Genomic DNA, 12,482 nt, shown 5'->3' on the forward strand with positions numbered 1-12,482 from the left:
TCTGAGAAAATTTGCCACTGATACACTGACACTAAATGAACTTTCAAGGGCCATACTTTAGAAAGAAGGAAATGATCCCAGTCAGAAGATCTGAGATGCAAGAGGAGTAAGGAACAAATAAATTGATGCACTACAGTGAAATCTATAAAAGAATTACCAAAAAAAAAAAAAAATTCTATCCGAAAATTGATATCTAATTTTTAAGATTAAAATAGGGCTTTATATAATCACAATAAGACTAGAAATAGAAACTATAATTTCCAAAATAGTAGTGAGGGAAAAAAAATAGAATAAGAAAAACAGCAACAAAATAATGTAATCAACTATCAGTGAGATTTGGAGTAGCACCTGTAACCCAACATTGATACAGCTGCAGTGTACTCCATAAACAGTAAGATAGTCACATTAAAACTACAAATAGTCAAAGATTATAAATAAAGTTTTATCACTAGATAAGCTATGAAAAAACTTTTGGTTTTCAAGGCTTTATGTACATATATATACATTTTTTAACAATTGCAAATATGGAATCACAGACCTGTAATGTATTAACTTTTGTTCAATGTGGGTGGTATAAAACAGATTTGTCTATTACATTTATTAAATTTGTATCCCAGAAATGATTGAAAAACTTTAAAATTATTTATTAAATAATTAGAAGGACCTTCTCAAACTTCTTATAGCTTTTTCAAAGTATTAAATGAAAGTTTATATTTTTAAAAAGAGACTAAATGCAATCTGGATTCCTGGATTGGATCCTGGAACAGAAAAAGGACATTAGTGGAAAAACTGAGGAAATCTGAATACTCTGCAGTTAATAGTATTGTACCAATGTTATTTCTTACTTTTGACAAATGTACCAGGATTACAAAAGATGTTAATATTAGAGGAAGCTGGATAAAGGGTAATAGCAAATCTCTGTCTTGTCTTTGCAACTTTTCTGTAAATTTAAAATTATTCCAAAATAAAAGTTTATTTTAAAAGTGTAATCAATGAGAAAAGGAAACTAGAAAAAGTGAGACAGAACAAAAAGTCCCCAAAATTATAAATGAATATATCAATAATCACAAAAATATAAATAGCATACCTTGTATAAGTGATGTATCATCAGATTAGAATTAAAGAAAACACTAAACTTAAAAAAAAAGTTATACACCTCATAAGGACACAGAAAAGATGAAAGTGAAAGATAGTGAAAGGTAAGCCAGGCAAATACTAAACAAAGGAAAGATAGGATACCTGTTAACACCAGACAAAGGAACTTTAAGACAAAAAAGATTTTTTGGAGTAGAAACTATCTAAACATAAAGCAAAAACTGACAGAAGTACACAAAGAAATTGACAAATTATCAGTGGCAGAATTTCAACATCTCTTTCAGTAACTGATAGAACAAGTAGCCAAAATCAACAGAAATGCAGACAAACTAAATAACATAATAAAATAAGATTGACCTCATGGAGATAAACACTACACAGCCACTCACTAATACAGCATACACATTCTCTTCAAGCACACAGAGAACCATTATAAAAACTGATCATGTACCAGAGGGCATGAAACAAATCTTAACCAAGTTCAGAGACTGTCTCATACATTCTCTGACTACAATGCAAATAAATAAAATGAAAAAAAAAATCCTCATATTTGGAAGTTTTAAAATACTTCAAAATAACTTGGGTGAAGAAAAAATCCAAACAGAAATTTAAAAACCTTAAACTGGATGATGATGAAAATGTTAAATATGAAAATGGATTCATGGGGCAATAGATGTTAAATAGACTTATTGTGGTTGTCATTTCATTTATTGTATATACAAATATTGAATAGTTATGTTGGACAACTAAAACTAATATAATGTTGCATGTCAATTATACCCCAACAAAAAAAGGGATTCAGTGAATGCAGAACATGAACGGAATTGTATAGTTTTAAATGCAGTATTAAAAAAGAAGAAAGGCTAGAAATTAATGAGCTAAGACTCATGTTAGAATAAGAACAGAGTAAACCAAAGGAAATGGGAGAAATGAAGTAAAAATAGAGTATAAATGAATGAAATAGAAAACAAACATACAGATAATCAACAAAACCAAGAGTCAGTTCTTAAAAAGACTAGTTAAAAATAGGCAAACTTCCAGCAAGACTGTTCAAGGAAAAAACAGAGATACTAGTAACATTAGAAAAGGAAAAGGAGTCATAATGACAGATTCAAAAGAGATTAAGATATAAACTAATATATGCTTATACATTTTATTTTATTTTTATTTTTTATTTTTTGGCCGTGCCATGTGGCACGTGGGATCTTAGTTCCCCGACCAGGGATCGAACCTGTGTCCTGCAGTGGAAGCATGGAGTCATAACCAATGGACCACCAGGGAAGTCCCTACCTATACGTTTTTTTGGCTGTGTTGGGTCTTTGTTGCTGTGCACTGCATGGGCTTTCTCTAGTTTCAATGAGCAGGGGCTACTCTTCATTGTAGTAGGCGGGTTTCTCATTGTGGTGGCTTCTCTTGTTGCGGAGCATGGGCTCTAGGCACACAGGCTTCAGTAGTTCCAGCACACAATCTCAGTAGTTACAGCATGCGGGCCTTAGAGTGCATGGGCTTCAGTAGTTGTGGTGCGTGGGTTCAACAGTTGTGGCGCATGGGCTCTAGAGCTCAGGCTCAGTCGTTGTGGTGAACGAGCTTAGTTGCTCCGTGGCATGTGGGATCTTCCCGGACTAGGGATTGAACCCATGTCCCCTGCATTGGCAGGCGGATTCTTAACCACTGTGCCACCAGGGAAATCCCCTAACTACACATTTTTAAACTTTGTCTATTCTGCTTAATTCCTAAATGCTATAGTTAAAAAAAAGTTTATTCCAGAAACAACGGGAAGCCTAAACAGTTCTACAATTGTCCTCCCACAAAGAACAGTCCAGAATAATCTTTCAAGGTATAGTATATAATCTCTTTCTGTGATATATAAATAAAATGCAATAACTCCTATTCAGGCAGCAAAACTTGGATGTGAAAACCAGACAGGGCCAGTATAAGAAAGGAAAATCATGACCCAATCTTTCTCATGAACAAAGTTGTAAAAATTCTATAAAGCTTATGATGTAGACAAGCTGATGATACATAACCACTTAAAATTTATCTTCTAAAAGCAAGGGGATTTTAACATTAGAAAAGCCATTAATCTAATTCACTATATTAACAGGTTAAAAGCAAAAAATTATGATTGTCTCAATAGGTATAGAAAAAGCATTTGATGAAATTCAATACTTATTCATGATTAAGAACTCTTAACAAACTAGGGGTAAAAAGGAGCTTTTTAACCTAATAAAGGATGCCTACAAAACACCTTTAGAATCATTAAATCCAAATGTTAAAACCAGGAATGATACAAGAAAGTCTAGAGGCACTCATCAGCACAGTGAGAAGAAAGAGAAATGTGTGGTATAAAGACTAGAAAGCAAACAAATCCTTCTTTTGAAGATGACTGGCTACAGAGAACTTATTAACATCTACAGAATAAGAAGACTTAACAAGACTTTTGGATATAGGCTCAATATGCAAAAATCAACTGCCTTTCTACACACTGGCAGCAATTAAACTAATCTTTTAAAAAGATGTTATTTATAATAGCAATAAAATATAAGATGTTAATAAGGTCAACAAAAAATTTACAAGACGTTTATGAGAAAACTATACTTAATTAAAAGATAAATGCAGAGCTAAATAAGTAGAGAGTAGACCATATTCATAGATAAGAAGACTCAAAACCATAAAAATGTCAATAAACTGAAGATTGAATTCACTTCCAATCAAAAAACTCCAGGGGCTTCCCTGGTGGCGCAGTGGTTGAGAGTCCGCCTGCCGATGCAGGGGACACGGGTTCATGCCCCGGTCCGGGAGGATCCCACATGCCGCTGAGTGGCTGGGCCCATGAGCCATGGCCGCTGAGCCTGCGCGTCCGGAGCCTGTGTTCCACAACGGGAGAGGCCACAGCAGTGAGAGGCCCGCGTACCGCAAAAAAACAAACAAACAAAAACTCCAATAGGGCTTTTCAAACAACCTGACGAGCTGATTCTACAATTTATATGTAAGAGCATCGACCCAAGAATAGCCAAGATAATAGGGGTGGGGCACCTGCCCTTCTATTTTAAGGCTTATTAATAAACTATAGTAGTTAATGTATGGAATTGGTCCGGGGATAGAGAAGTTAACCAATAAAACAGAAAAAACGAAGATCACAAATAGACCCACATATATGGAACCTTTATATACAGCAGAGATGGCTACATAGACCAGTGAGGTAGGAGACAGAATGGTGCTAGGTCAGGAAGGCAATGGAATAAAATGAAACTGCATTCCTATCTCACACAGCATATGAAAAAAAAAATCAATACGTGTTTATAAGTCTTTTTTTTTTTTGGCCGTGTTGCATGGCACGCGGGATCTTAGTTCCCCAACCAGGGATCGAACCCGCACCCCCTGCAGTGGAAGCGTGGAGTCTTAGCCACTGGACCATCAGGGAAGTCCCTGTTATAAAGCTTTAATGGAAAAAATATGAAATGTTTAGAAGAAAAGCAGAGGAGAATGGTTTTATAATCCTGGGGGTCAGGAAGAATTTTTTGAACAAGACGCTAAGTACTTACTATAAAATAAGATTGATAAATTCAACAATATAAAATGTCACAACTTTCATTTATCAAAAGATATAGTAAAAGTGCCAAAGCAGGCCAAAAACTAGAAAAAGATATTTTTAACGTGCATTAAATAAAGAATTAGTATCTAAACATATCAAGATCCTGTACAGACAACCCATTAAAAAATGAGAAACAGAAACAATCATTCCTCAGAAAGGAAACACAAATGGCTAATAAACATATGAAAAGTTGCTCAACCTCACTACTAATCAGGGAAATCCTTTACACCCTCTTAACAGGCAAACATAAAGAAGCCCTGGTAATTCTAAATATAGGTGACGCTGTGGTTCAATTAGAAATCTTTTCTACTGTTAATGGGAGAGTAATTTGGTACTGCCACTTCAGCAATCAATTTATCACAAAGTTGCACAAAACCTAAAGACCTAGCATATCCACTCCAAGGTACATACCCTAGGGCAAATTTTTTTCAAATTGTGTCAAATGTAATTCAGTAGGCTGTGACCCAAATTTTAGAAACAAAAGGGAGGAAGGGAATACATAGTAAGAGTTAGTACTGTTTCATGAAAACATTTGTTTCATAACAGTATTAAATCACTGGGTAAAATGTTCCCCTCCTCTCACAAACTAACATACATAAAATCTAAAATTCATTAAAAGAAAACTCATTGTGCTCAGTGCTTATGTCACAGAAATCAGAGTACAAAAAGCAGACTTAATTTTAACATCTAAGGACTAGAAACTTGCCGTGGCATTTGCATCTTAAAACCAAAGCATTATACTGAATTATCCTCAACCGCAATATTCTGAGTAATGATCATATATATAACACCAGTTATCTAATAGAAGGAGACTGGTAACCTAAAATGTACTTATATATGAGAGAATGAGAAGTTTTATATTACTAAAACCATACCCCCAAACGGCACGGATTTGTTAAATGCTTAATGTCTTCAAAGGAAAGAAAACCTGGGTTACAGTTATGGATGCACTGCTGATATTATTCAGGTATCAGCTGTCAGAACCTAAGCGTCTCAGGGAAAAAAATGAAACCAACACAGAGTCTTAACAAGAATAAATGTAATTGCTTGTGTAGTTAGGAATAAATCAATTGCACAAGCACAGAAAAGGGAAATTCTGACCTATAGCATCATTTGAAAAAGCTCTGGGGTTGACCACCTGCTGTGATGAGCCAGCCTGAAGAGGCAGCTAGAGCCTCATCTCAGGTTCTGTATTAATAAGAGTCCTGCTTGAAGCCAAGCTGCCGCTGCCGCTGCCACCACCACCACCATCATCATCATCATATTAACTGGACCACTGCAATCTCTTGCATCTATGCCCACGTCCAGTTCAGTCTACAAAGAGTACAAGTAATCTTGGAAACCAGACCTCTGCTTAACATCCTATAATGGCTTCTCACTTGACAATGTCTCTCCTTGATCAAACTTTAGACAGGACTCCTCTGAGCCTTCTTTTCAACTAGGCATCATCCTTAGGCCCTGTCCTTGGCCTGTGAAGTCAGTCTGAGCAAAAAATCCTGCTAAGACACCCATCACCAGCACACCCCACCCCCAGTTTCTGATCACCCCGGAAATGCGATCAAGCTCCTCTTCCTTCTTATCAGGCCAGTTTAGAGAGAATCCCCCTACCCTTGATGTCTCCTTAGTAATTTTCCATCCAGTGACCACCCCAATCTCTTTGGCTATAAATCCCTATTTGTTCTTGTTTTATTTGGAGTTGAGCACAATATCTCTCCCCTGATCCTCAACCTACGTTACTTTTTCCTTACTACCCTCTTTCATAGACTCCTGTTCTTTTTCCTTCATAGCATTTCCTGAAATAAGTAACTATATATTTGTGTCTTCATTTAATTCCTAACCAAGCTGTAAGTTCCATTAAGTTCCACATCTGTTATATGTATTATATCTATATACTAGCACGTACTAGGTGCTCCATTTAGTGCTGATGTTGTAGAAATGGTTCTGTACTGCATGGAAGGCAATGGAGCTAACCCTAGGCCATATATCTACACTGATTCCTCCAAGTCATTCCAGTTACACTGGCTTGCAACTTCCACCTACATCCCCTTCTATCAGTGATCAAGTCCTGTTGATTCTCCAGTTGCATTCTCTTATTGTCTCCCTTTCTATTCCAATTTCACACTCCTCTTCAGCATATCTCACAAATGAACTACTATAATAACCTCCTAATTTATTTCCCCTTCTGGACTCTTCTCCCCCTAACGCATCCTGTATAGTATTGTAAAATTAATCTTTCTAAAATTCTGGCTTCAGATGTTTCCTGCCGAAAAATAAATACATAGAATAAATGCAATCTTAGTTTCAACTTAACCTTTTAGGCTTTATTTTCCTTTACTGTCCTACATGAATGTACAATAAGGCCAACTTACATATTACTAGAATAAACATTGCTATTTGTTGCTCTAATTTCATATCAAATGCTGTTTCCCCACCTAGATTACCTTCTCCTTGCGTTTTAGACCTGATTTTGCCATTAATTCACTGTGTGACTTGAATAAGTTAATCTCTGCAGACCCTGGTTCCCAACTGTAAGAGGATGTTGATTAGATGATTTCTAAGGTTTTATTCCCCACAACATTTTAATTTTCTATTTAGGGTGAATAATGTAAAAGAAACTATCTTATATGTGTGGGTTATAAAAATGTGTTTTCTTAGTCTTCACACTTGATTATGAACTACATCAGGGTACGGACTCTGTCTTATACTTTTCGTCCTGCATATAGTCCTTAACACACTACTTTGCAGAGAAATGATAGTTAAACTCGCTTAAATAAAACCCAACATAAAAGAATTAAAACCAAACATACTTACTCTCCCATAGTCCATGGTGGACAGCAACACAAAGGAGGGAAATGTTTCTGCTGATCTTTGGCTTCAAGGATTAATACCAGATTTGGATACCGGTTAGTTAGGTAATTGGTAAGGAATCCCATAAAGTTGTAAATGACATAAGCTTCATAACATTCTCTGCAGGTATCCACATATATTGCAATGCTGGGATATTTCAATGCTATCCACTATGAAGAAGCACAGATGTTAAAAACAGTTGCAACTACGATAAAATGAATTACCACTCCAATTCATGGTACTCACATAATTAGATCAAACTTTCTAAATTTTATCATTACGAGGGCTACCAATCTGTGAAATGAATTTTTAAAAGCAATAAGCATCTTGGATATTGGTAAACAAAAACATTTGTGTTGGGGGTAAATAATGAAGAGAGAAGTTAAATTATGTACTTGAGTTCTTAAATATAATCTGAAACTTCTTGACACAATCACAGAAAAGGATGTTAAAGATATTTTCTTTATATTTAATCAAATTAAAGCAGTTATCTGTAACAACTGCATGTATTAGAATCCACTGGGGAAGAGTTCTGTTTTGGTCCAAATAAATATTATAATAAATAAAAAGGATGATAATGTAATTTAAGTATTACATTCTTTAAAGGACTAAGAGCTACTAATCTTAAATTTTAAAACATCTGCCTTTTCTATGATTATACTTTATCTTCTCTATTAATATTAAAAACAAGTGAACCTTTTCACTTATTAACCTAACTCCTTATTGCCAAATAATATTCCTTTTATTACCTTAATTACAGTTAGCATCATCAAACAAGTTCTCAGTTAATTAGATAAAATGAAGCATACTTACACTATCTAAACTGTATATGGGTACCATCCAAAGAATCCTATTTGGAAAGCAAAACATAAATTTAAAACAGTTTACATCATATCTATGAGATAAGCCAACACAACACTAGTAGAATCAAAACATATAAAGATTTACCTTATTATTGGTTTCTGTAGTTCAGGTTGTGTATAATGCACTAAATGCTGCAGTATCACCCAAAGCGAGATAGGTATAGTCAACAGCAAAAAGATTCCAGCAATAAACCAAGCCTTGGTGTGTATTCCAACCTTAATCAGCAAAGAATATGTTAGTATAAGTTCTCTGAGATTAAAACTAAAGAGCTAAATAAAATATTCGTATTTAAAACTTTTTATTTATTTGATTATTACCGAGGCTCAATATTTTCCAAATGACTAGTGGCTATTTTTATTACTTCTTCAATAAACAGCCCATTTATGCTTTTGTGGAAGGAGGGGGTGGATTTTTCCTCACGTGGCCTTTTGTAACAGCGCTGTATACATTAAGAATATTAATAACATCATGTCATTTCCCCCTAACTTGTTATCTGCCTTTTATATTTGATTATTAAGGATGTACAAAAGTTTTAAAATTTTCTGCAAGTCAAATCTAAAAATCTTCTTCTGGTTTATTCCTCTGCTTTTATGTCTGCATAAAAATCTGCAAATCAACGTTTTCTGCAAATTTTACTGTTACACAACATGTTAGTAAAACACTTACTGATTGCTATTTGCCTGATAACTTTGCTGAATTCTTCACATGCATCATGTCTTTTGACCCTCCAATTTGCTAAGCACTGCCACAACTCCTGTCCAAGGACCCGTGCTAATATAGGCTGCTCCTCTTATATACAACATTATCAACTCAGGACATTACATTTTCAAAAGATCTAATTTCTTTTCTTTTTTTTTTTTTTTTTTGGCTGAGTTGGGTCTTCGTTGCTGCGTGCAGGCTTTCTCTAGTTGCAGAGAGTGAGGGCTACTCTTCGTTGTGGTGCGCGGGCTTCTCATTGCAGTGGCTTCTCTTGTTGTGGAGCACGGGCTCCAGGCACGTGGGCTTCAGATGTGGTGTGCTGGCTCGGTAGTTGTGGCTCACGGCTCTAGAGCGCAGGCTCAGTAGTTGTGGCACACGGGCTTAGTTGCTCTGCAGCATATGGGATCTTCCCGGACCAGGGCTCGAACCCGTGTCCCCTGCATTGGCAGGCGGATTCTTAACCACTGCGTCACCAGGGAAGTCCCTAATTTCTTTCTTAGGTCAATATCTGATCAACATTTTAACCTCTAAAATCTCAATTTCTAAAAATATACTTTGAATTACCTCATCCTAACATAGAGTTGAAGTAATCCACTCACTTTCTGGTAAAAACAAATTTAGCTGAAACTCTGTTCTATCTGAGGGGCCCTCAGGAATGAATTTTATGCTAACTTGTACGCCTGCCTTGAAGAATGTGAATCCTTTTAATTAAAAAAAAATGCAAATGCTAACTTTTTAAAGCAAAAAAGGTGGGCATTTATTTTTAGTACTTGAGGAGTTTGAACAGTTAATGGAAAAGGAACTAAGTCCACAACTTGTAGTTTTTGCTGTTTTAAACAAGATTTTTTTCATAAAGGGTCAAAGATTAAAGAAGTAGAAAACAAAAGTATAGAGAACAAACATATTTTTACAACAATGAATTTCTATATTCAACTGTATGGAAAACTTGAAAAGCAAATAAAAGTCTTGCTGAATGCTGGAGATTAATCAAAGCAGCAAGTCAAAAGCAAATACACAGAGGTGAAGATTCTGAAAAGAACGTCTGAACAATAATTTTCCAGAGGTTTTTCCTTGGCTCAGTTTCATTTAAAATTCAGTACTCATTTTAATGATGACTTAATAATAATATATTCTAGATCTTCATTATAAGGTGATCATTAAGAACAGTAGTGCCAAGTACTTTTAATGCCCATATTTGGTTTTATGATTGCCTTAGTGCCAAAAGGTAGAACTTGGTGGTAGAGTTGAGAGAAAAATTATGTGCTCGTGACTAATGATGGTCAAGTGTCCTCCATGTGCTATAAGGAAGAAAGTTCTTTTTCAAATGATCATAAAACAAGTGACTGGATAAAGAAGATGTGGCACATATATACAATGGAATACTACTCAGTCATAAAAAGAAACAAAATTGAGTTATTTGTAATGAGGTGGTTGGACCTAGAGTCTGTCATACAGAGTGAAGTAAGTCAGCAAGAGAAAAACAAATACTGTATGCTAACACATACATATGGAACCTAAATAAATAAATAAAATTGGTCATGAAGAACCTAGGGGCAAGACAGGAATAAAATGCAAACATACTAGAGAATGGACTTGAGGACACGGGGAGGGGGAAGGATAAGCTGGGACAAAATGAGAGAGTAGCATGGACATATATACACTACCAAATGTAAAATAGATAGCTAGTGGGAAGCAGCTGCATAGCACAGGGAGATCAGCTCGGTGCTTTGTGACCAGCTAGAGGGGTGGGATAGGGAGGGTGGGAGGGAGGGAAGAGATATGGGGATATATGTCTATGTATAACTGATTCACTTTGTTATAAAGCAGAAACTAACACACCATTGTAAAGCAATTATACTCCAATAAAGACGTTAAAAAAAACAAAACAAACAAAAAAAGTGACTGGAGAATGGAGTCATTTCACTATAGTGATTCCAAATTTTTAAAATCTTGCATCATAGTGTTAGTACCAGTTTTACAGTGCAAGTGATGAATCAGTTTCAGAAAAACATCACCTGTCCACATTAATGCCACTAATTTGAATCACTGGTCTTATAACTGTTTTGATTTTTAAGGTATTTAAAAAGCTGTGTGCATAAGAACTGAACCTATTTTATGTGTGTACATATTTAGGTGACATTATATGTAACAAGTCAACTCTAGGTATCTGTACAAATTATTTATGTGATTATTACATTTATTTTAATTTACATTTATCTCTAAATAAATTATTCACATTTGAGACACACTGATAGAAGGATACAATTAATGTTAAACTTATCAGCCATAAGTAGGGTTTATTGGGCTCACAAAACAAGGAAGAGATAAGTAGTGTAGATTTTTTTTTCCTAAGGTAACTTGAAGAAAGCAGAGAGGAAAGAAAAAGACCATTAAAGACCAGCCTCCAGGAGTGAGTTAACTCACTCAGCCAAAGGCTTTCAGAGCAGAGAGTTAAAGAGAAACAGGAGAGTGCTTTCTGGGCCCACTTGTCCTGAGGGCAAGAAGGGAACACTTACACAGAGTAGTTACTTGGAACATAGGACCAGCAGGGCAGGGTGAAACGAATGCAGAGCAGCGTGACATCATGTGTGCATTTATTTTTTATTTTATTTTTTTAAAGATTTTTTTGATGTGGACCATTTTTAAAGTCTTTATTGAGTTTGTTACAATATTGCTTCTGTTTTATCTTTTGTTTTCTTGACCCCGAGGCCTGTGGGATCTTAGCTCCCCGACGAGGGTTCAAACCTGCACCCCCTGCATTGGAAAGTAAAGTCTTAACCACTGGACCACCAGGGAAGTCCCTGACGTGTGCATTTAACTTATATGACCTCACTTATACATGCTGAACCAAGTAAGAGAATGAGAAAGATGGTTTAAGTAGTGCAGATGGTCACCTGGCCACTCCAGTCATGAGTATATGCCCCATGGGCATGGGATGGGCTAGCTGATCCTCCAGTTTTCTACAACCTTAGTTCCCACTGACTTCTCACAGAGTGAGCATTGTGATTCTGATGTTTAAAAGACAAGTATTTTTCATATGAAACTGTTCCTAAACATGTCAATTACTTTTTCTAGTGATCAATCAGATGCATTATAACTTTGCTTTAGGTGTTCAGCTGTGAAGTTAATCCCAATGAAAATGCTACCTGAAAATGCTATCCCACGAGAACAGAACTGTTGCCTCACTGCAACAATAGTGATGATATTTTAAAAACAATAGTGATAATTCAGGCTTACTGAGCACCTATTATGTGCCGGGCACAGTGTTATGCATTTTAGAGACATAAACTCATCCAGTGAATAATGAGAATGATTGTATATTAAGTACTTAGCATAGTGTCACTTTAGCCACTTATCCGTCTCAGTTTTCACATCTGTAAAA

The 12,482-nt window shown here is 35.7% G+C and overlaps 1 protein-coding gene across 2 annotated transcripts in view; it reads right to left on the reverse strand.

The window, feature by feature from the left end:
* TMEM184C (transmembrane protein 184C) overlaps positions 1-12,482 on the reverse strand; it is a 31,810-nt gene that overhangs the window by 13,993 nt on the left and 5,335 nt on the right. For both annotated transcript variants that reach the window (XM_032632295.1, XM_032632296.1), the window contains 3 exons: positions 8,486-8,616; positions 8,351-8,387; positions 7,502-7,707 (listed from right to left, as the gene is read on the reverse strand). In XM_032632295.1, the coding sequence (XP_032488186.1) occupies positions 7,502-7,707; positions 8,351-8,387; positions 8,486-8,616 (374 nt within the window). The remainder of the gene's footprint in view (positions 1-7,501; positions 7,708-8,350; positions 8,388-8,485; positions 8,617-12,482) is intronic.

This window comes from Phocoena sinus, chromosome 5, assembly GCF_008692025.1.
Source record: "Phocoena sinus isolate mPhoSin1 chromosome 5, mPhoSin1.pri, whole genome shotgun sequence".
NCBI classification, from domain to species: Eukaryota; Metazoa; Chordata; class Mammalia; order Artiodactyla; family Phocoenidae; genus Phocoena; species Phocoena sinus.